Below are 21,940 nucleotides of genomic sequence, written 5' to 3'. Positions count from 1 at the left end.
GAATAGAGGTTTGGGTTGGTTGGAATTTATTTGGTCTTTAAAAAAAATGGAGTAAAATTATTATAAAATTAAGCATTTTGACGTGAACGGTTCTGTGGCATTTAGTGCTTTCATGATATTGGATAACTGTCACCTCTCTCTTGCTCAAAAGCACATTCATCTTCCCAAACAAAACACTGAATCCACAAAGTACTATTCCCTATTCCCCCTCTTCTTAGCCCCTTGAAACCCCTAGGCTACTTTCTGTCTCTACAGACTCCATGCCAGTGTAATAATACAATATGAGGCCTTTAATATCTGGCTTATTTCACTTAGTTTGTTTTCAAGGTTCACCTGGGTTGCCCCGTGAATCAGAACTTCATCCCTTTTTATGGCTGAATCCTGTTCTATTGCATGGATAGACTACATTGTGTTTATCTGTTCATTCCTTGATGAACATTTGGATTGTTTCTCTCTTTTGACTCTGTTTGGCATTTTTAACCTTTGCAGACATGGTCCCAGATCTATGCACTTAGCTGTTGTTTTCTTGGTGAGCATCCTAGGTCTTGATTTACTCGCTTCTCTTCCGAGAGAGCATTTAGAGGTGTAGGAGCTGCCATAGTAAATGAGAACTACATGACCTCATGGTGGGGAATCTGGCACCGCTACTTGCGGATGCCCTGCCACCCAGTGGGCTGACCTTGACTCCTCAAAAGACAGCCCCCTCCAGGACAAAGACAGCATTTACTCAGGGCTTAGACCAGGGGTTCACAGCCTACCTGTACCTTGTCATCACCTGGGGAGATTTAAGAATTATCAAAACTCTTGTTTCACTTCCAGAGAATCTGCCACGATTTGTACGGGGTTGAGTCCTGGCATTTTTTTTTGTTTGTGTGTTGAGTGGGTTCAGTTGAGGCCCTCGAAACATGTGTCCAGGTGTTAACCCCCAGTGGGAGCTGGGAAAGCAAACTGAAAAAGTGTGTGACATACCCCACTGGTTGCTTCTCATAACAGACTTGACAAAACTGCTTTAGTATTAAACATTGTTCAAAAGTGGCCGGACAGCTGAGGAATGGGAGAAAATATTTGCACGTGATGTATCCATAAGGTACTTGTACCCACAATATATAAAGAAATCTTCAAGTTCAATTATTAAAAGAAAACCCAATTTAAAAATGGGCAAAGGATCTGAATGGGCATTTCTCCAAGGTAGATATACAAATGGCCAAAAAGGACATGAAAAGATGCTGGACATTGTTAGTCATCGGGGAAATGCAAATCAAAACCACAGTCCATTCTGGCCTTACACCCACTAGAGCGGCTAGAATAAGAAATGCAGGTAATGACAAGTGTTGATGAGAAGGTGGAGAAATTGGGACCCTCACACACTCACTGCTGGTAGGAATAGAAAATGGTATAGACCCTGTGGAAAACAGTGAGCAATCGAACATAGAGTTAGCACAGGACTGACAATTCCTGCATTCTGACAAACGCCTAGGTGTATACCCAAGAGAATGAAAAGCATACGTTCACACAAAAACATTTACACAAATGTTTATAGCAGCATAATTCATGATAACGAAAAGGCAGAAACAATCCACATGTCCCCGAACAGATTAGTGGATAAACAAAATGTGGTCTACCCATATAACATAATATTTCTGAGCCATTTTTTAAAAAAGGAAAGAAGGCCTGATATATGGTATTACTTGGATCAACCTTGACAGTATTATGCCAGTCACAAAAGACTGCGTCTTGTGAGATTGCACTGATGTGAAATGTCCAGAAGAGGTAAATTGATAGAGACAGCAGATTAGTAGGGTCTAGAGGGGTAGGGGTGGTAATTAAATGGGATTTTTTAAAAAAAGATTTTATTTATTTACTTGACACAGAGAGAGAGATCACAAGTAGGCAGAGAGGCAGGCAGAGAGAGAGGAGGAAGCAGGCTTCCCACTGAGCAGAGATCCTGATGCAGGGCTCGATCCCAGGACCCTGAGATCATGACCCAAGCTGAAGGCAGAGGCTTAACCCACTGAGCCACCCAGGCGCCCTGGGATTTTTTTCTTTTTTTGAGGTGATGAAATACTCTAAAAATGTCTGTGTTGACAGTTGCATGTATCTGAATATACTAAAAACCACTGAATGGTACACATGAAATGAATGGTATGTTATGTGTGTTTTATCTCAATAAAATTGTCAAAAAGTGAGCCGAGATTGTGGCACAGAGCCCACGCCCTCTCCCGCTTTCTCCACTTAATTAGCTGTGTGGTCCTACATTGAAGCACATAGTAAATGCTCAGTTAACTGTGATTTTTGCTTTCCTGGCATGATATTTTAGAAGGTCCAGGCATCTGTAGCCGCATCAGTGTGTAGCTGCACTTTGCCAGATGTGGTCTGCTCAATATCCTCATGACCAAGTGGGATACCTAAGGACTGTGGTCCTCAGTGTGTCCCCACGTAAACAATGGGCAGCACTCTGCTGTGTTCCAGTGACATGGGAGGCTGGAAGGGTATTTGAGTGGGAATGACATGAACTGATTTATACTTGAAGATAATCCCAGTGGTGTGGAATAGAGAATGAGGTGGGGGCAGTGGGGAGAGAATGGAGTTCAGGAGGCCTTGGTGGAAGCCAATGCAGTGGAAGTGATCCGAATTCAGGCACGAGCACCGGGGATGTACCTCACAGGTGACAGCATCTCCAAGGTAGGGCAGTACAGCTTGGTAGCTGATTAGATGAACAGGTGGGAACACAGGGCTGCAGAAATGGAGAGAGGAGGGTTAGGGGCCAGCTGGGTATAGAGGAAAAACTTAAGATTACATGAGGACAGAGGTCAGGGGAGGCTGGGGCCAGGGCGGGGTGAGGAGAAACAAGTGACACCTGATGAAAGAGGTCCAAAAGTTGGGCTTCCCCAGTCTCCCAGGCCCTGGTCTGCCAGTGAGAAGCTGCTGGCTCTATTCTGTGACCTCTTTACGGCTGGGTTTGTGTGTGGGATGGTGGCAGAGGGAATAGGAATGTGCCACGGAAATGCCTCTTTCACCTTCTGGGTTTGTGAGAGAAGTCTCATGTGCGCGGCCACCTCCTGCCCAAGATCCTGGGGTTTGTGTGATGCCTTCACCACCACAGAGCCAGGAACATTGGGAAGCACTGTGGTCTAGGGGGTGGCACGGTGGCTTTGGATGCGGGGGCGGGGTTCCAGGGTTCCTGCTGGGAGCCACCTTCTTATTTAAGTTGTGCATCCGGAGGTGAGTCACTTGACCTTCCTGAGTCAAGTTTACTTGTCCATTAGTTGAGGATGGCAGCTCCCTCTTTCTAGGAACGGAAAGATTACTTCCATCTTCTGGATGAAGGAATTCAGTATCTTGTCCAATGTCATGTGGCTAACAAGTGAAAGAAAGATGGTTTGGGTGCTGGCAGTCAGACTCCAGAGCTGTTTTTTGATTAAAAAATAGCTAAATAAACTCGGCCACCTAGGCCAGTTCTCTATAGAGGGTCTAAACATTGACAAAGTCCACAATGGACTGGATTGAGGAGTCCTGTAAGATCAGCTTCCCCCATTTTATTTATTTTACAGATACAGACTCTGAGGCTCAGGGAGCTTCAGTAAACTTCCCAGAGTCACACAGCAGATCAGCCGGAGTCCTGCCTTGAACCCAACCGTATCTGACCCTCACTGTGGCTCTTCTTCTACTTTCTGGCCCTGGCCTGCGGAGGAACATTTTGCTGAATCCTGTTAACCCTGTCCTTTCCAAATTCATACTCCGTGTCATTGGGCCACAGTGCCAGGGTCCCCCCGGGGGCTGCCCTGACTGATGGGAGACCCGATTTTCCGTAGCTGCATACTGATGCCTCAGACAGCAGCCTGGTGTTTCGAAGGAGTCTGCATGTTACAAAAAAGGACAGCAGGTGTTATTTGGGCTAAATTGACCTTGAAATTGATTTCTTTATTTTATGACTTACTGAGAGGAGATTAATACCTTTTTTTTCCTGCAGTCTGAAACAATTTACATGGTAATAGAAGGCATAGTCAGTCAAATAAATTGCTGGAAGTGGTCGTGTTCCAAGGGAAAAAAAAAAGAAATACAGAGCTTACTCACATTGATTTCTTTGCCCTGGGGAGAAGCAGAGATTTTAACATCTGGGAATAGGGAGCTAAATTTTATCTCTCATTTTAAAAGCAGAGGACTGAAGAGCTTAATCTGACATTTACACGGAATTCTCTAAGTTGGGGGAAACGAGGGAGCAGTTCCTTGCTGAAGGTTAACGGGCATTTTCTCAGAAGGGCTCTGTGTGATTTGATCTGGGGGTAGCTGGTAGGTACCAGGCGACATTTACAGAAGATGGGCCTTGGGAAGTTGGCTGCCTCACTACCATGCTGCTGGGCACTGGCAGGGAATGGTGGTGGTGGGAGGCTTGTGTTGTAAACTTGACCTAGGCCCAGGTGGAGGTGCCAAGGAACCATGCGAGTGGAGACCCTGCTTCCAGATTTCTGGGCTTTGTCATGTGGCTGTCCAACCCAGAGGTGGGAATTGATTTCAGATGGTGCATCAGCATGCAGGGATGGCTAGCATTGCTGACTGTGTTGGGATGGGTTTGAAACTGCACCTCTTGGCTCAGCAAGAAAATTCCGTGCTCCATTAGTACTGCCTGCCTTGGGAACACAAGGGGCAAGTGCATTTCGTGTGCCACATACTTGAATGTCCAAGTAAAAACCTTTAAAGCATTCCCCCTAATGCCAGCATTTCTGCATTCAGACCACATTGACAGGGCTCTTGTCCTCCAAAGCAACTCCAAATCATTTACCACACAATGTGAACTAAATTTTTTTTTTTTTTCAGAAAATGTCGAGAAATGAATCTCTACCCAAAGGTTCTGCTAGTACAGCCATATGTTATTCCATTAAATTATTTTCTTTTCAAAATAAAAATTTTGAGGTAGAGTAAAAATTTTTCATTAAAAATACATGCCCAGAATATACAAGAGTCAGAAGCATAAAATCCCCACTTCCCTACTATTCAATTCTGCTCAGCCAACTAACTCCTATCTCCAAAATTAGCCATTTATTTTTACCAGTTTCTTATCTATCTTCAAGAGATTTCAGTGCATACACTATATATGCATATAATCTTAAAACAAAGAACAGATTGTGGCATACTATATGAACCACTCTACATTTTACTGTTTTTCTCTATCATTCCCTATCTAGCTGCCTCATTATCTTTCCTGAGAATTTCTGGATGCATCATGACTGATTTAGTTGGTCTCCGAATAAAGGAAATTTATGTTGCTCCCAATATTTTGTAATTAAAAAATATGCTTCAGTGCGTATCCTTGGCATTGGTCATTTTCCACATGTGCAGATACTTCATAGCAGAAATTCTAAGACATAGAAATGCTAGTTCAAATATTACCAAGTTTTAAAATGTTGACCAAAGTGTACTTACGCTGTGTATTAGAACACATGGTTCTTCACGCTCTGACCAGCTTGCTACCTGGCTCAGCCTTCATCTTTGCCAATCTCAGTAAAAAAATAATGCATCATCTTAATTTGCATTTCTTCTATTATGGGTGAAGTCAAGGATCTTTTAATGTGTGCAACAGACGTTTGCATCACCATCTGCTTTGTGAGCTGTGCATCTCCCTTGCTCGATTTTTTCCTTCGACTTTCTTTGATGTTTTCTCATATTTGAGGGAGCTCTTTATAAGTGTAGGAAACTACCCCTTTGTTCAGTGAGTTATATATTTTTTTATACTGTCCTTTGTCTTACTCTTTATGGTCTTATTTTTCACACAGAATACTTTACTTGAAATTTTTATTCACTTTTTATGGCTTTTATTATTTTTTGAAACAGTCTTTTTTTTTTTTTTAAGATTTTATTTATTTATGTGCAAAGAGAGCACAAGCAGTGGGGGCAGCAGAAGGAGAAGCAGGAGCCCAACCCAGGGCTCGATCCCAGGATCCTGGGATCATAAGCTGAGCTGAAGGCAGACTTACCAGACTGAGCCACCCAGGTGCTCCCCCCCTTTTTTAAGATTTTATTTATTTTATTTGACAGGCAGAGATTACAAGTAGGCAGAGAGATAGGCAGAGAGAGAGGAGGAAGCAGGCTCTCTGCTGAGCAGAGAGCCCGATGCGGGGCTCGATCCAGGACCCTGGGATCATGACCTGAGCCGAAGGCAGAGGCTTTAACCCACTGAGCCACCCAGGCACCCCCCAGGTGCCCCCTTTTAATGGCTTTTAGCTTTGGGTCATAATTAGAAAGGTCTTCAGCACTCTGAGATGATAAAAAGCTACACTACTTGATTATGTTAGGTCCTCCATTGATTCACACATGGAGGAGTGACTGATTTTTTGCCTTGGCAAATGCAGCCTCCTCAGCATTGTAGAGATGCTTGTTGTCTGTGATCACCTAGAGGCCACGATCTGACTTCATAGGCTCTTCAGCCTTCTTTGTTTCTCTCAGCATATGGACTTCTCCAGGCGTATCACACCCCTGTGGTCAGGACATTTTTGGGTACAGTGGGCCCAAGGAGCTTGGTAAACAGTTAATGAGCTGACCCCACCTGTCTTTCCCAACCGGGATCCCTATAGGTCTTACTAGTTCCATCCATGGGAACCCACCATGACCCCAACTCACACCATAATTTCTGTTCATTAGCTGTGGTCTTTGCCTTCTGTTAATCTGAAGGATAAACTCTTTAAAGTTCATTCTTATGCAAAGGATGTGACATTCTAATGTTGTCTGTCATGTTCTTTGGGAGCTTACACCAGTTCACACCAAATCCCCTAGAGGATGATGCGGGATGGACTGTGGGGCTCTCTGGTTTGGTCATTGTTTGAACTGGCCAAGTTCTCACCATTGGTGATTCGTGTCCAAGCTTTCAAAATCTGTAAACCAAGACACAGGAGGACGGAAATTCCAAGGGCAAAATACTGGACTTCCACGAATAGGGATGAGGCCCAGGGAAGGGGTCATCTGTACTTGGGACAAAGGGAAGTGGGCAGCAACTGTAGGTTGCTTAGGGTGGTGCTAGTCTGTGACCTGGGAAGTCAGATCTTAGACCTGGATAGGCAGATCTTCTCTTTCCTAATGAAAAATTTTCATTAGGATGTACCAGCTTGAGTTGAAAGATGTAGAGGTTTATTGTAAGGACTCAGGGAGGCAAGTGAGACTTTCTGGAAACCAGAACAATGTCCGACAACCACTCTCTCTGCTCTGTTTGAGAGATATTATCTCTTACCTGTTTCTGGCTTAGATCCTACATATGTGCTTGTCACTGTGTTCAAGGTAAGGATGGAAACAGGCATGGGGGACTAGGTGTAGAGTCTGCTGCTTTGTTCAGGATAATACAGGGACTGTGTTTACAAGGGTGAAGGGTGCTAATCCAAATGGGTATGTGTACAGTTACAGGGTACGAAAAGGTCTAAAGATGTCAGAAAGTCTTCTGAGAAGAATGTACTGAGTTGGTGCTGTCCCCACCTCTCGGAGGAAGGCACCCAACTAGTTAACATGAAGTGGAGGTACCACAACCAGGGATAATCAGCTGAGTGGGAGCCTGGGCTGCTGGCTGGTGGCAACCAAAGAAGTGAGGAAGAGACAAAGAGGGGGAGGGAAGTGTCTACAGGTGGCAGCTGGATAGGAGTTCCTCAGGTGACAAGGTTCCCACGTAAGATCATATTTGAGTGTGTTTCCATACTTGAGACTATTTCCAGGCCCTGGGACTCTCATCATGGTGGTAGGAATGGCCTGCCTGGGGCCTTCTTTCTCCTTTGCTCTGGTCAGCTTCTTCTGAAAGGCTTAGTTTCAGCTTGATCCAAACTTCACTTTCCCAGGGTATTGGTTGCTATGAAGCCAATACTGGCTTTGAACACAAGTGCTTTGGACCCCTGGAGCCCAAAGACTGTCTCAAGATACTGATCAAGATCGAGTCCTTGGTTGGTGCTACTTGGGCAGGTGTTCATCCCTAGACCAGGTGGAAGTAGGCAGGGGGATGGGTCCCTTTCAAAGAGATGACCACTCAGTAGACAAGCCCACCAGGGGATCTGTAACAGTTGGACCTTTGTCAATTAGGTGACAGGCTATGGGCCTGAACTACATTGAAGTGTAGTTTTTAGTTGGCTCATATATAAAATGGGGCCAAGAAGGAAAGCGGAAAAAAACGACGATTCTCAGGCCAAAGACCTTTGTGCATCTGTCTGCAAAATCATGCCTCTGGCAACATCTTTTCCCTTGCCTCCCCTCCCAGGCTGCTGCTTTGGGCAGTCTCTGGAAGGGGAACCATGATTTGTGTTTATATCCCTCCCTCTCTCCCTTCCTCCCTCCTTCCCTCAATTCATTAATCATTTCAGTCAACTGAGGGAGTGGCGTGAGAATGGGGGACCATGCTCCACATAGAGGACGGAAGGATACAAGGACGATTTTGATCTTCTGGTCATTGGATTTTTCCATGACCAGTGTCTATGGCAAAACTGCAAAAAGGGGAAATACCAAGAGGTGTTTGTCTTGTTGGTGTGAATGAACTATTGACCGAACTCCATGCGTGGGTCTGAGTCACTTGTGGCTAGTGCTGGAGAGGAGGCTGCTTCTTTGCTCTCTGTTTCTCTCTTTTCCTGTCTTTCGTCCTCTGTCTCTTTTGATCTCTTGGTCTCTGTCTATATCTCTGTCTCCCTCGCTTGTGCATGAATGCATAGACCGCTTTGTCTCTGCCCAGGAGGTTGAAGAACGGTGACTCCAGGTCAAACCCCAGTAACTTTCAGTTAATGACAATTTGGAGCTTTAGGTACTGCTGCCACTTTTGAGGTGGGAGCAGCTCCCCAGACCCCGACGGTGACTGACTGTCACAAGCTCTCATGTGCCTCATGGAGAAGTAGATAAAGGTCTCAGAGGGAGAATGCCACAGCAAGATGGCCATCCGTCCGTTCACATGGGGGCCCAAGCCCTGGCTCTCCTGCATCCCCGCTGGGGTACTTTGGACAGGTTCTCAGCCTCTGTGCTTCTGTAACTGTACTGTGGGGCTGAAACGGAGACCTGTTTCTGATATTCTTGTGAGGGTCAAAGAACAAAGCACACAGAGAGCAAAAAGGGCACAGCAGTGTGCGCACTCCAGGAGCGGCATCTGTTGCTGGGTGACGCAATGGAAAGGCAACCTGCACCCGCCACAGGGCAGCTGGGTGTGGCCCTCCAGCTAGGGCGGAATGTGCACGCTCAGAGAAGAATTTAAACCAGGGCTGCCTGATAGAGGCATCCGGAGGGCCACACATGGAAGTCAGAATTTTCTAGTAGCCACATTAAAAAGTAACAGATGAAATTAATTATAATATTATGTGTTACTTCAAATATTCATAGTATATTTATGTCTTGAAATACAACACTTTATTTTTAGGTATTCAAATATCATTTCACATGTAATCAATGTAAAATATTGATGGTGTATGAGTATGAATGAGATTTTACAATCATTTTATTTTTCTCACAAGTGCCTTCAAAATCCAGCAGGTAATGTGTACTTACAGCATGTTTCAGCTCAGATTAGTCCTATGTGCTTCAGGGCTGCTGTAATAGCAGTACAGGCCTAGACCCCTCTAGGAGGGGGCCAGAGAGAAGGAGAGAAAGTCCTTTGGGTAAATGTGGCGAGAGACTGGGGGTCATGCCAACCCGGGTTACTCCAGATTGGAATTTTGTCTTCAATATGGGTTCCCCCACCTGTTTTTGTTTTTCTTTTTACCAGGACTACAAATCTGAGAACTCCACCCTCCTCTCCAGTGCCAGGAACAGTCTAGAAGACTCAGTAAGTAGAAGCATTTTGCTGAACAGATTAGATTCAGAAACTGCTTTTGCATCCTTTTCAGCCTTCTTGGTCTCCGTCATCAATCACCGGGACTGGTTTTTACCTGAAACTGATCTTGCTGGAGGAGTAACTGGGTTTGAGGGGAATAAATGTTCCTGGGCACTCACAGAATTTCTATTAGGAGACATGTGGGGCCAGAGTCTCAGCCCGTGTTTCGCAGTACATGATATGAAAGCTGAACACCTCCCTCGGGGAAGGGCCCGGCCTACCTGGGGGACAGGTCTGGGGGAACAGTGACTGGCAGAGGGGCCATGTGCTGGTCTATTTGCTTCTTGATGCGGAGATGGATCCCGCAGTGGTGGGAAAATGGAAGGAAGTTTAACATCATTTGATTGATTCCATGGTAGAGACCAGAATGCTTATGAGCGTGTTGAAAGGCCCACGTGATGGTGTGGAATTTGGGTCATTAGGGCAAAGGACTGTGGATGGTGCTAGAGATGGATTCCTGTGCCCCTTGCCTGTGTCACCCAGGTGTATAGGGGCAGGGATGTTCCCTGCACTTAGAGTTCCAGAAACATCCCTGCTTCTCCTCTCTGGGATGTGAGAGCTATGTGGTGCAGTCCTAAAGCGTGTTCTGTTTGTTGATAGCTGGTGACCGTGAGATGATTTGAAGGGGCACATTTGTATTAGTCACGATGTGTCTGGTCTCATGATTATCTTTATTTACAGCAAGCGATACTGGCTTTCCATTTGTGGTAGCGATATGAAAATTTTTTTGGAAAATATTTTTTTAAAGATGTGAGTTGACTTAGAAAAGAGTGCAGATGAAGAACAGTTTGGAGGTAATATGTAGGTGTGGCAAGTGGTGATAAGAGAATGGCTGAGAGTAAATTCTTTTATCAAAGGACGTTGAGGGGATCTTGGTCAGCATCTGTGTGTGTGCCCATGTTTGGTGTGCTCCCAGTCTATGCTGATACTGGGTGCAAACTGGACACCCGAAGGACCCCCTCCTTGGCCTCTGTTCCCCCAAAATGACTTTTGAAGCTGGAGTTTTATTATAAACTCATAGCTGAATCACCTGAAAGGAGTGTGTCTATCTGTGATGCCCAATGGAGGAGGAAGAAGATGAAAAACGTTGAGAAGTGACAGTCACACTACTGGCTTTCTTGTCCCACTTTACATCCAACCAATGCTTCCTCTCGGTGCTGAGTCAGTCCCCTCAATGACCCCGTCGGGTAAGTGCTGTTTCTGCCTTCGTTTTTTGGGTGAGGAAACTGAAACCCAAGTACAGAATGTGCCCAAGGTCACACAGCCTGGCCTCCCTCTCTGGTTGACTGTGTCACAGTCCGTAACTCCACAGCACGTCTGTGCAATAGTCTTCTCCTTTTGTAGATGGGGAAATGATTCACGGATCAGGAAAGTGGATTTTATGTCTTGGCACATGAAAAAGTACCCTTGCACCTTGGTGGTTTAAAAGGACAAACATTGTCTCACAGTTTCTGTGGCTCAGGAATCCGGAGTGGCTTAGATGGCTGGTTCTTGCTCAGGTCTCGCCTGAACTGGCACTGTCTTCAAACGCAGGCTTGAGTGGGGCTGGGGCATCCACTTTTAGACTGCCTTGTTCCTGGTGGGTGGCTTTAGCTCCTGCAATGTGGACCTCTCCATAAAGCCATTTGCGTGTCCTACTGACATGGCTCTCTAGCAGGGGGAGAGAGCAAGGCAGAAGCTGTGATGTGTTTTATGATCTCTCCTCAGAATCCACATGCTGTCACCTCTGCCATATTCTGTCCCTCATGCAAACCAACCCTAATGAAATTGTGGCAGATGGCTACACATGAATGGAGATACCCAGAGGGGAGGGATCACTGGGGGCCCTTTTGGAGGCTGGCTAGCACACTTTTCATAATCTTAGAATAACCATGCCCTGTAGTTGCACACAGTATTCTTGTAATGTCATGCCACATCTGTGAGAAGAAAACCTAAAGATACTGAACCCATTTTGCAGGTGGAAAAATGAAGCATGGAACAGGGAAGCAACTCACCAGACTCTGAATGTGGCCTTGCTCTGCAGGAGCTTTTAAAGGGAAACATGGAAAAGTGGGGAGAAAACCTTCCACTTTAATGCTCATTGTCCACAGTAGGGCCAAAGGTGGCTTGAGAGCTCTTCATGTGTCAGGATCTTAGAAGAGCACCCCCTTGATTTTCAGCTTTGTTGGATTGGGTTAGCTATTTTTGGGCCCCAAGTCCCACCTCATTAAAAGCTGATGGGTTCTCTCTACTGGAAGCAAAGATGCTGTCCTGTTAGTTTCCCCACTGGAAGCTGAGAAACTTCAGAGGTTTTCTGAGATCAACAACCCTAACCTGTTCCTCCTTCTCCACCTTTGACTTTCACGGTGCTGCCAGTCTAGGTCCTTCTGGCTGGAATCCATGGGTCAGCTTCCTAGCCTAATAAGTCATAGGTAGAAGCAGTAATTTTTGTGACTTATGTTGTTGGCAGCACGTTGGTGACCAACAATTCTGGACGGCCGCCTGTCTCACAGGTTTCAAAGTGTAAAACATGTTCACTCCGATGCAGTAATGACACTTCTAAGAACTTATACCTTGGGGATGAATGGACAAGTATGAGAAGCTGTGTTTGTCTATTTGTTGACGGATGGTTGTATTAGCAAAAAATAATAATCATAAAAATACAGCCTCAATATCCATCAATAAGGAATTGTTTAAGTAAATTACATGCATCCATAAAGTCCAGTTCAAGCTGCTGCTAGAATTTCGTGGTGAGGATTTATGTTTATGGACTTGGAAAGATGCTCATGACATATTGTTGAGTGAGAAATACAGCATATATCCTATTATTCCAATTATGTGCAATTATATTCATATATCTCCCTTTCTCTGAATGCAGAGAGAGGTGTCAGAAAGGCAGATGGGGAATTGAACAAAATTGGTGGTTTTACATTTTTCTTTGGACTCTTCCAGTTTTATTTATTTTTTATAGTGAGTGGTTATTCTCCTTGATAGCAGTAGTAGTAATAATAATAATGTTGATAATGACTATTTATAAAATTAAGCAGTGAGTCTGGGCTGTTAAGTGAGGATACCCAGGGCAGCTGATGCATTTTATTAAAGTTTTATTCTTAATTGTCATAGAAATGCTACAGTCCCCTTGGAAGAGTGAAAAATGAGGCTCACAGGACTGAAGCAGGGCCTGGAGGCAGATTTTTTTGGTCCTTGGCCGCTCCAGGAGCCAGAAAGCCTTAGGCCTTGGCATCTCGCCACCATTTCCACTCACTGCCCTGCCCTGTGCTGCCACCCAGCTCCCCCCAGTTCCGACCCCTGGCTTTCCACTTGGGTACCACCTTCCAGAAATGGCTTTTTCTGGATACAGCAGGTGCCATTCTCTGGCATCCAGGATCCAGGACATAATAACAATGATGCCAGCATTATTGGGCACCTAGGAAGTACCTGGCATTGTGCTGAGTGTTTCAAGTGCATTATCTCCTTTATACCCCAGAGTGGCCCAGTGAAGGAAGAACTATCCCCACCCCCATTTCTGCAGGCGAGGAATAGTCTCAGAGTATCCTAGATAATGAGTGGTGTTTCTGGGACTCAATCTGGTTTCGACTGTTTCCTTAGCTGGGTTGCACTGAGGATAGGGCCACCTGGTTTAGTGGTGTAAGGAACATTTCTGGGAACATCTTAGATGTGGGGTTGATTCTGGAATCAGCAGGTAAGGTGGAAGTGATACCTGGTCAAAGTTACCTGTTAAGGATAACTAAAGGATGCCAGGTTGGAAGCCCTTCTACCCCTTGGTATATCTCAGACAGCCACCCTTTCTTCGACTATTAGAACAAATTGAGGTCTTTGCTTAGGTGCCACATGAAATGGTTGTATTGGGGTGACATGGTGGAGTCATGACATGTACTTGTCTTTAAATATTGGGGTCATCTGTGGCCAAATGGTCGCATGATGGGGGACACTTAGGAAATGAAACCAAGTGAGAAGCTTGCAGATTACAGTCCATTCTGGGAGCAAATGTGTCCTAAAGTGGATGGAGGTGACCCTGCCCCAGCGTGAAGAACATTATTACTCTCACTTTTTCTTTCTTGATTCTCCTGGAGACCTAGTACATTTAAGTGGCAGAGCCCAAGTTCCTACCTAGGTCTGCTTCATTCCTGAGCTCTATTTCCTAACCTCTCTACTCTTCTGTAGTGGAAATACACGGTGTTTGCTTTCTTTTCTTGCACAAAAAATTGTTTGCTTTCTTTTGCTGCACAAAAAATTGCCAGTAACTTAGTTCAAAGCAACACCTGTTTATTATCTCAGCTAACAAGTGTCAAGGGTCTAGAAATGCATGGCTGGGTCCTCTGCTCAGGCTCTAACAAGGCTGCAGTCAAGGTGCCAGCCAAGATCGGGGTCTCATCTGGAGCTTGGGTCCCCTCTGAGCTCCAGTGGTTGTTGGAAGAATTCAGTTCCTTGCAGGATGGAAGTCCTCTGTTCGTAGAAGCTGCCTGCAGTTCCCTGCCACATCGCCGTCATCATAGGCAGTTCACATTTTGGCAGCTTACTTTCTCAGGGCCACCAGGAGAGTCTCCTGGGCATGCTAGCAAGATGGAGTTGTGTGTGTGTATGTGTGTGTGTGTGTCCCCTAATATAGTCACACATGTGGCATTCCATCACATTTTCTGTCAGAGGCCAAGTCACAGGTCCTGCCCCTACTGTAGTAGAAGTGTGATCTATGGCATAAACCTGGGTCTGTCCACCCCCACATGGTTGGTCATGGAAATGCAGAGATAAATCCAACTTTCTCCCTGTCTTGGGACCAAGTGCCCTGCTCCAGCATCTCTCTGGTCGGCATCCTCCTCTTCCTCCCCCAGTAAAGGGCTCATAGCTCCCCCATGCACCAGCCCCCATGGCAGTGCAGGACTCTCCAGCCTTCCTGCCCCCCCCCACCCCAGCCATCCGGGTGTCCTCCTCCCCATGTCGATTCTGTGGCATACTCCCTGCTGCAGCCTCCACAGCAAATGAATATTTAATGGAATGCTGCCACCTTTTGGAATTTAGCAAAAGTGATCTGTGTTGTTTAGAGGGATAGATGTGAATGAAGGTCTAGGAAGGAAACACCGTCCTGTTCCCTTGTACACACCCCTGTGCATGCACACGCAATCACCCAGCCTTTATTTCCACTGGTGATTGACTAAGATTTGATGCCAGATTCTGGGGAAAAAAAAAAAAAAAAAAAGGAGCCAGTTTCTTCTTGAGGCAGGTTTGTTCGTCATTTATGCTCTGGTTCATAATCACTGTGAGTGCTGACAGGCCTGTGCCGTTTCACACTCCAAGAGGCAGCAGAATGTATGAGCAGGAGCCTTGGTGCATTGGGCTGGATTTCGTCCCTGGTTCTGCTTCCAGCCCTCCAAGGATTTCAGCTTCCTTATCTACCTTCCAAATGTAGGTTTACCAGCTTCTTTCAGCTCTCAACCCCCTGATCCCAGGTTGTGATGTCTGTAACCAGGGAACTAGGTGACACCACATTTATAGATGCCCGTCAAACAGGAGTGGTGCTAAGGCCATTTCTGCCCTCAGAAGGAGAGACTGGTACTGTTAATTATTAATGATCAGTAATTAGGGGACATGAGGAGCATGGGTGCCACCCAATGCCAGGTATCTCGTGGGGACTCAGAGCAGCCAACACAGAGCGGCCTCCTGCCCTGCCTCCCCAGTGCTCCCCTTCCTGTGTATTCAAGGGCATTTCTATCCTCCCATCCCCCAGCATCCTTTGCATTTCCCTAGCTTACTCCCAGTTTCAAGTCAGCAGAATTTGTCCACTCTCCCCTTGGCATATCCCTAGCAGACCAGTACTCTGGTTCACACCCTTGTTATGGCACATCTGGATTATGTAACCAGCTTTGACCCGTCCTGTGCTTTGATCAGCCTCAGGTGCTTGACCATGACTCTCCTTGACCATGACCATGACTCTCCATACTGAGCATGCTTCAGTAGCTCCATGCGATGTGAGATTAGAGTGCAAACTCTGATGGCAAACTTGGGGTTTGGCCCCCATCTTGCCACTCCTCTGGCCTTGGTTCTCCTGTCACCATGCGCCATATTCCCTGACTGTGGACCCTTGCACAGGTTATCCCCTCTTCTTGACTCACTGCCCCCCACCCCCAGTCTAACTACGTTGCTAACCATCTATCAAGATCCATTGGAAAAGCTTTGTTCAGAAATTTTTCCTAAGTCCTTCCATTGCATGGAGTTTCTCCATCGACTGGATGTCTTCTGTCCTCTATCCCGCCTTTACTCTCTCACCCCCTTCTCCTCACTTACCCTTGCCATATACCCCTCTCTTCACTCCCCTCCCCTGAAACTCTCTTGCAGTCACTGTTAAGAGTCAAAAGGTGAGAAAATGAGGTAGACTCAGACCCTACCCTTAAAGGGCTTGCAGTGAATGAGGGGATGAAAACAATGAATTTTTTAAAAAACCCATAATTGAGGCATAATCTGGTTGCCTTTTAGTGGAGACAGAATACAAAATTCGGTGGTGGCGTGAATAGGTGGTCAGAGGAGGCTCCATGGAGGAAGTGACTCTTAGAGTCTTGATGGGCAAGGGGGCTCCTCAACACTGGCTGTGGGGGCCAGGGGTTCAAGGTAGAGGGACCATCATGGGCATGGACTTAAGTCTGACTCAGATTCTAGAAGAGGGCATATTGGAGAAACAGACATGCCTCAGTGCTCCATGATGGGCAGGAGCTGAGGTTTTGATGTGATTGGTGTGGGGCCACAGAAGGGTTTTAAGCTGGTGATTTATTTCGATCCGATTTGCATTTTAGAAAGATCTCCCTGGGACCTGACTTAAGAGCTGAGTGACTGGAGGAAGCATTGGTCCCTCTTGGGCATTTTTCACTCCTCCGCCCCATCGGAGCAGGCCTCGGGGGCAGGGGGTCAGCAGCTCGGCACCCAGGCTTCTAGGCACGCTCTGCTTCTCAACGCTAATATGCCTTTCTATAGCGTCTGCTCGGCAGAAAACCAAGTGTGCGCACGAGATAACAGCATTAAGAGCAGAAGGACAAAGCTGATACTCGGGGCAGTGAGACATGGAGGCTTAAATTCTTTCCCTTCAAAACGTCGCACATGATTTTGGCCACGTGATCCTGATTAAAGCAAGCCAGGCTTGCCAGGATGAAATGCTAAGTGGTGCTTGCGACCTCGGGCATAGGGAGTGCAGAGGTCTGCTGCTCTGATGAGCATCCCTGCCATTTCTCCCCACCGCTTTCTGCCAGATAAAAGAGGGAAATCTATTGAGCGGTTTTTCCAGATCCATGAAGATGGTTGTGCCCCCTGGAGACACAGTGATAACTGACAGGTTTCCAATGTTAGATCCAACTTCAGGTTGGGATTGAGGGTCTTGTCCTCTCCCCACCTCCTGAGGAAGTGTCTAAAACACAGGGTGTACTCAATAAATACTTGTTAACAAAATTCATGAGTGAGTGAAAGGATCAGTCTTATTGATTTGTAGCACCCCAAAAGCCTTCTTTGTGCCTCTTCGAAACTCAGTACTACCTCTCCCCAACTACCCTCCTCAGTTTGTCACCAAAGACTGATTTTGCTTGTTCATGAACTTGATGCGAACTGCATAGTAGAAGTGTATCTGCCCACTTCTTTTCAGCAGCATCCCCAGGACGTCCAGCTCTGTCACTGCATGTATCAGTAGTGGCTCTTTTTAAATTGTTGACTTTGAATTGTTGAATCCCGTTTCATTGATTATACCATTATTGTCTGGAATCGTTGATGAGCATTTGAGTTGTTTTCAGTTTCGGGGCACGTGTACTCTTGTACTCGTTGTTTGGTTGACAAAAGCGCCCATTTCTTTTGGGACTATGCCAAGGGATGTATTTGTTTGGTCACATGGTAGACACATGTTTTGTTTTAGTAAATTCTACCCCCAAATTTTCCAAAGCAGCTGTACAAATGATCACTCTCACAACCATTGAATATGAATCTCCCTTGCATGCCCTTTAAGTGCGTATGTCATGTGTTGTCATGACACCCCAGAGGGGCAGATGTGGTTATCAACACCCCCAGTTCAGAGGGGCACACCGAGTTTCCGCTAACTCGGCAAAGGCCATGTCCCTGGTTGGTGATGGTGAGGGCCCGAAGCAGGTGTGCCTGCAGGATGGCTGCAGGTCTTGGGCACCAGATACCAGGGATTCTGAGCAAGCAGCTCAGCCGTGGAGATCCCAGAGGGCAGTGTGGTGCAGTGTTTATGTGAACTCCACTTGTAAACCAAAATGCAGACGTTGTCCCCTAGCTCTGTCTCTTCCTTCTTGCATAAGCCCAGGCAAGCAGCTGGACTTCTCTGTGCCACACTTTTCATGTTTGTAAAATGGCGTTGGTAAATCAGGTTGTTGTGAGGATTAAATGAATTAACATAGGTAGAGCCTTAGGGGTGGGCACTAAGGAAAGGTTAACTCATTAGTATTTCAGCTCTGCCCAGTTTGAGTGCTGGGCTTAGCTCCTTGGGAGGAGGTTTGCCTTCCAGCCAGCTGTAATAGTTGTTGGATAGGCTATGTGATTCTCTCCCCCGCTCTCCCTCACCACCTTCCCTACCCTCAGAAGGGAGCTGGCTCTCCTGATGAAATCTGGAATCTAATTTTAAGCCCCGATCATCAGCTTCACAAAGCCAGCTGGGGTGCAGCCTGACTGGTCCCTTCTGAAATGAGTCTCTGCTCTTTACTGCCCCTAATAAGAAATGTGGTCTGTTTGCTCAGGGTTTTACCCTTTATAGAAATGGTCAGATTCCTTTCTTCTCCGCATCTCCATTTCGTAAATCCATGCCAAATATTGATGTTTGATAACTACAAATATCACACATAGCTTTTAATCAAGAGAGACGGAGGGAAGATAAGGGGAGTAAATATGTCTCTGTAAGGTAGTTCAATATTCTCTGTAACGATTTTGCTAAGAAGTAAAATGAGTGGAGGGGAGGGGATAGGGCTCTGTGATGTGTGTCAGGATGGGCTGGACCACCTGGAACATGCTGGACCATGCCTGGGCCCGCACTCCCAGCCCACGGCTTGGATTTAAGTTAGATGTTCATTTCCCGGATCGGTAGATGCTATCTCATTTTACAGAAAGGAGAGATGTATTTTAAATGTGAATTTCCAATATGCCATTAGTGTATCCCATTACAAGCAAAATACATCGAGCCAAATTCTGTCCTCTGTTGTTGCTTGTCTGAGATGGGAATAGAATGTAATTGCCTGCCATCCCCCACTCCAGAGAGATGTCAGCCTGCTGGAGGCCAAGGGGAGTTCAGCTTCCAGACTTCTGGCCATAAATGCTGTATTTCCCTCCCATGGGGACGAAGGGCAATAGTATGATCCTGCAAAGTGGTAGGTGTCAAGCATTGCGAGGTATTTGGTCAGGGTTACTCCAGGCCAGAACTTGGTCAAACCAAGTGAGAACTCCCCATCCAAATCCAAATCCAAACCCCCTCCACAAGGGGATCTCCAACAGCTAGTGAGTATCCCACTGCTACCCCAGCACCATCCTAGTGCCTGGGTGTTGTAGGAGCTCAGAGCATTGTATGAATGAATAAACGAATGAATCCGTGGGCCTTCCTCTCTGCCAGCATCATTGTTGCTGTTTCGTTCGGCTTCTACTTTGGCATTTCTTATCCTTCCGTAGCCTTTTGTTTTGTATTTTGATGATCTCAACTTTTACTACTTGATAAAAATGTTCAGTCTCAGAAACCAATGTCAACAAAAGCCGGTAACCCATCCAGCCACCCACCCACCTATCCATTCATCCACTCATTCACCCATACACGTCCATTCATTCATGTATCCAATTATTGTGCACCCACCATATGCCAGGCTCCGTATAACTGCTATAGTAATATGCCAAGACATACCCGGCTTATCCTCCTAGAGCCTACAGTCCAGTGGGGAGACAGAGATTAAGCATACTAGAGGATATCTATAAACAAGAGATAACTGCTCCATAAGGAGGAACATGACCGTGGGGCAGCTTATTATGATGAAACCTGACCCAGATGGTGGGTATGTCTGAGGTTTCCCCAGGAGGAGACTCATGAGCTGAGGTCTCGTGGCAAGGTCAGGGAGTAGAGGATTCCAGACAAGAGGGGGCAGTGCGTGTAAAAGTCCTGTGGCCAGATTATTTCCAGGTACTCTCAGAGGTCAGCTAGAGTGGTTGGAACTCAGAGATGGATGGTGGGGTATTCTAGATGAAGCCAAAAGGGTTGACAAGTACCAGCCCACACTGGAGTCCCAGGCCAGGGGGAGGACATTGTTCTTTATCTCAAAGCAGTGCAAGGTTTTCAAACGTTTTGCAAGAGGTGATCTGATTTGCATTTTGTGAAGATCCCTCTGGCTCCTTTGGGGAACCTAGTCTGTACTGGGAGAGGAATCTCAGAGGCCGGGAGATGGAAAACAGCTGGTGGCCTGGCAGTGGTTAGCTTTCCTCAGGCTTGGGCAACATCTCCACCTGCTGTCCAGGTGGATTTCCTTCAAAAGTCTAAACACCCATAGGTTCGCAGTACATTGCATTTGCACAGTTGAAGATGGGTTCCCCAACATAAGCCTTCCAGGTTCTTGGCGGGGGAAATGTCAACAGACGTATTCCTCTACAAGGGCTGCTGCGTGACCCCTATCCCACCCCATGCATACAGGGATCTTGTGCTTACTTTCCTATCTGCCAAGCCTGCTGATGGAGCTCAAGGTATGACTCCCAGAGGCTGAGGTTAAATTGTCTAAAGACTGGGGGGAAATGAGGGAATTTTCATTCTTAGCTGTCTATGAGCTGCCAGTGATACCAGCATGTCACACCCAGTTCATACGACCAGTTTGGACTATTTTGTGGGAGGAAGCCATTCAGCATCAGGGCCATAGTGGGACTGTGTTTATGGGGCTGGGATATATCACCTTGTGGAAGCCTTGGGAGAGTATGGTACCGGGTGCTTCTTTACATATCTCCATGTTAGAATTCTTGCCTTATCTTTATTTTACTCCCCAAGTCAAAGTAGATGGGGTCATTTATTCCCAGTCATCATCAGACAAGTGGATTCATGGATGGGCATATGAAATCCTTCTTTCTAATCCCTTTTTCTCTTCTCTCCCCCTGCAGGATTCCAACATCCCATCAGGTCCCCCAAATTCCCCTTTCAAGGGGTCTATGGGAGGGAATGTCAGCCCCTGTAGGAACTCTGAAAAGGAAGTCCAACCTGTTTTTCACTAAGATTGGTTACCTCTTTTGAAAAATTCTTATATATTCTCATACCTACCAAGTCTCTTTTCTGTCTTAGTAAAGATTCTCCCTTGGGTTGGGAATTGGGGGTTAGAAGGGGGACCCTATTCTGTTACATGCAACCTAGGAGTTACATTTTTTTTTTCCCAACAACAGGAACTGCAGATATCTTTAAACCAGAAGAAGAAAGCAAATTTGGGCATGGGTTAAAAACAAACTCCATCTCCCTCCAGGTCCCCCTTGGGGACTATGCAAGAGGGCTCTGGACAGGTGGGGGGGGGGGTGGAATTTTCAGTGCAACTTTCATCTTTCTGGTTTTCCTGCCCGAGTCCAGAGGGATTTCATAAACATTATGTTGCTCAATTTCGGTTCAATGGCACGGAGTCGTTCCAATGTGTTCTAATTACTCAGACATAAATGATTTCTGGTGCACTTTAAATGATTTCAGATGCACTTTTGTCTATCAGGCTGCTGATTTATAACTCCCTGGGACTTTGATGTTGTGCTCCATTGATTTCTTTTAAGGCTCTTCAGAGGTATATTTATTATAGACGATACATTTCCCTGTTCATTTGCTCCATAATTCTGAAACACTCTCATTTTCCACTTGTCAACACTCCATCCCTGCCCCCTGCACTTGGGCTGTCCCAATAGCAAGAAGACACATTTATTGAGTGCTTGCTGAATGCAGAACCAGGTACTAGATGCTATGGGTGAGTGGAGATACACAAATTAAACACACACTCACATTTCCTCCCATGGCATCCTTATCATATAGTCAAAAGAGGACAATACACACATAGATTCAGTGATGTAAAAGGGGAGAAAGAACACAGGGAGGCTGCTGGGGTTAGTCCATGAGCTGTGAAGGATACTTGGAAGAGAAGACAGATGAGAGATGGGTGTCCG

At 46.1% G+C, this 21,940-nt stretch overlaps 1 protein-coding gene across 10 annotated transcripts in view; it reads left to right on the top strand.

The window, feature by feature from the left end:
* Positions 1 to 21,940, top strand: part of RBFOX1 (RNA binding fox-1 homolog 1) — a 2,042,166-nt gene that overhangs the window by 262,563 nt on the left and 1,757,663 nt on the right. For all 10 annotated transcript variants that reach the window (XM_032843801.1, XM_032843800.1, XM_032843795.1 and 7 more), the window contains one exon: positions 9,707 to 9,766. In XM_032843801.1, coding sequence (XP_032699692.1) covers positions 9,707 to 9,766 — 60 coding nt within the window. The remainder of the gene's footprint in view (positions 1 to 9,706; positions 9,767 to 21,940) is intronic.

This window comes from Lontra canadensis, unplaced genomic scaffold (assembly GCF_010015895.1).
Source record: "Lontra canadensis isolate GAN:19392208 unplaced genomic scaffold, GSC_riverotter_1.0 scaffold143, whole genome shotgun sequence".
NCBI lineage: Eukaryota > Metazoa > Chordata > Mammalia > Carnivora > Mustelidae > Lontra > Lontra canadensis.
Note: the sequence above shows the minus strand (reverse complement) of the source record. Positions and strands in the feature narration are given on the sequence as shown.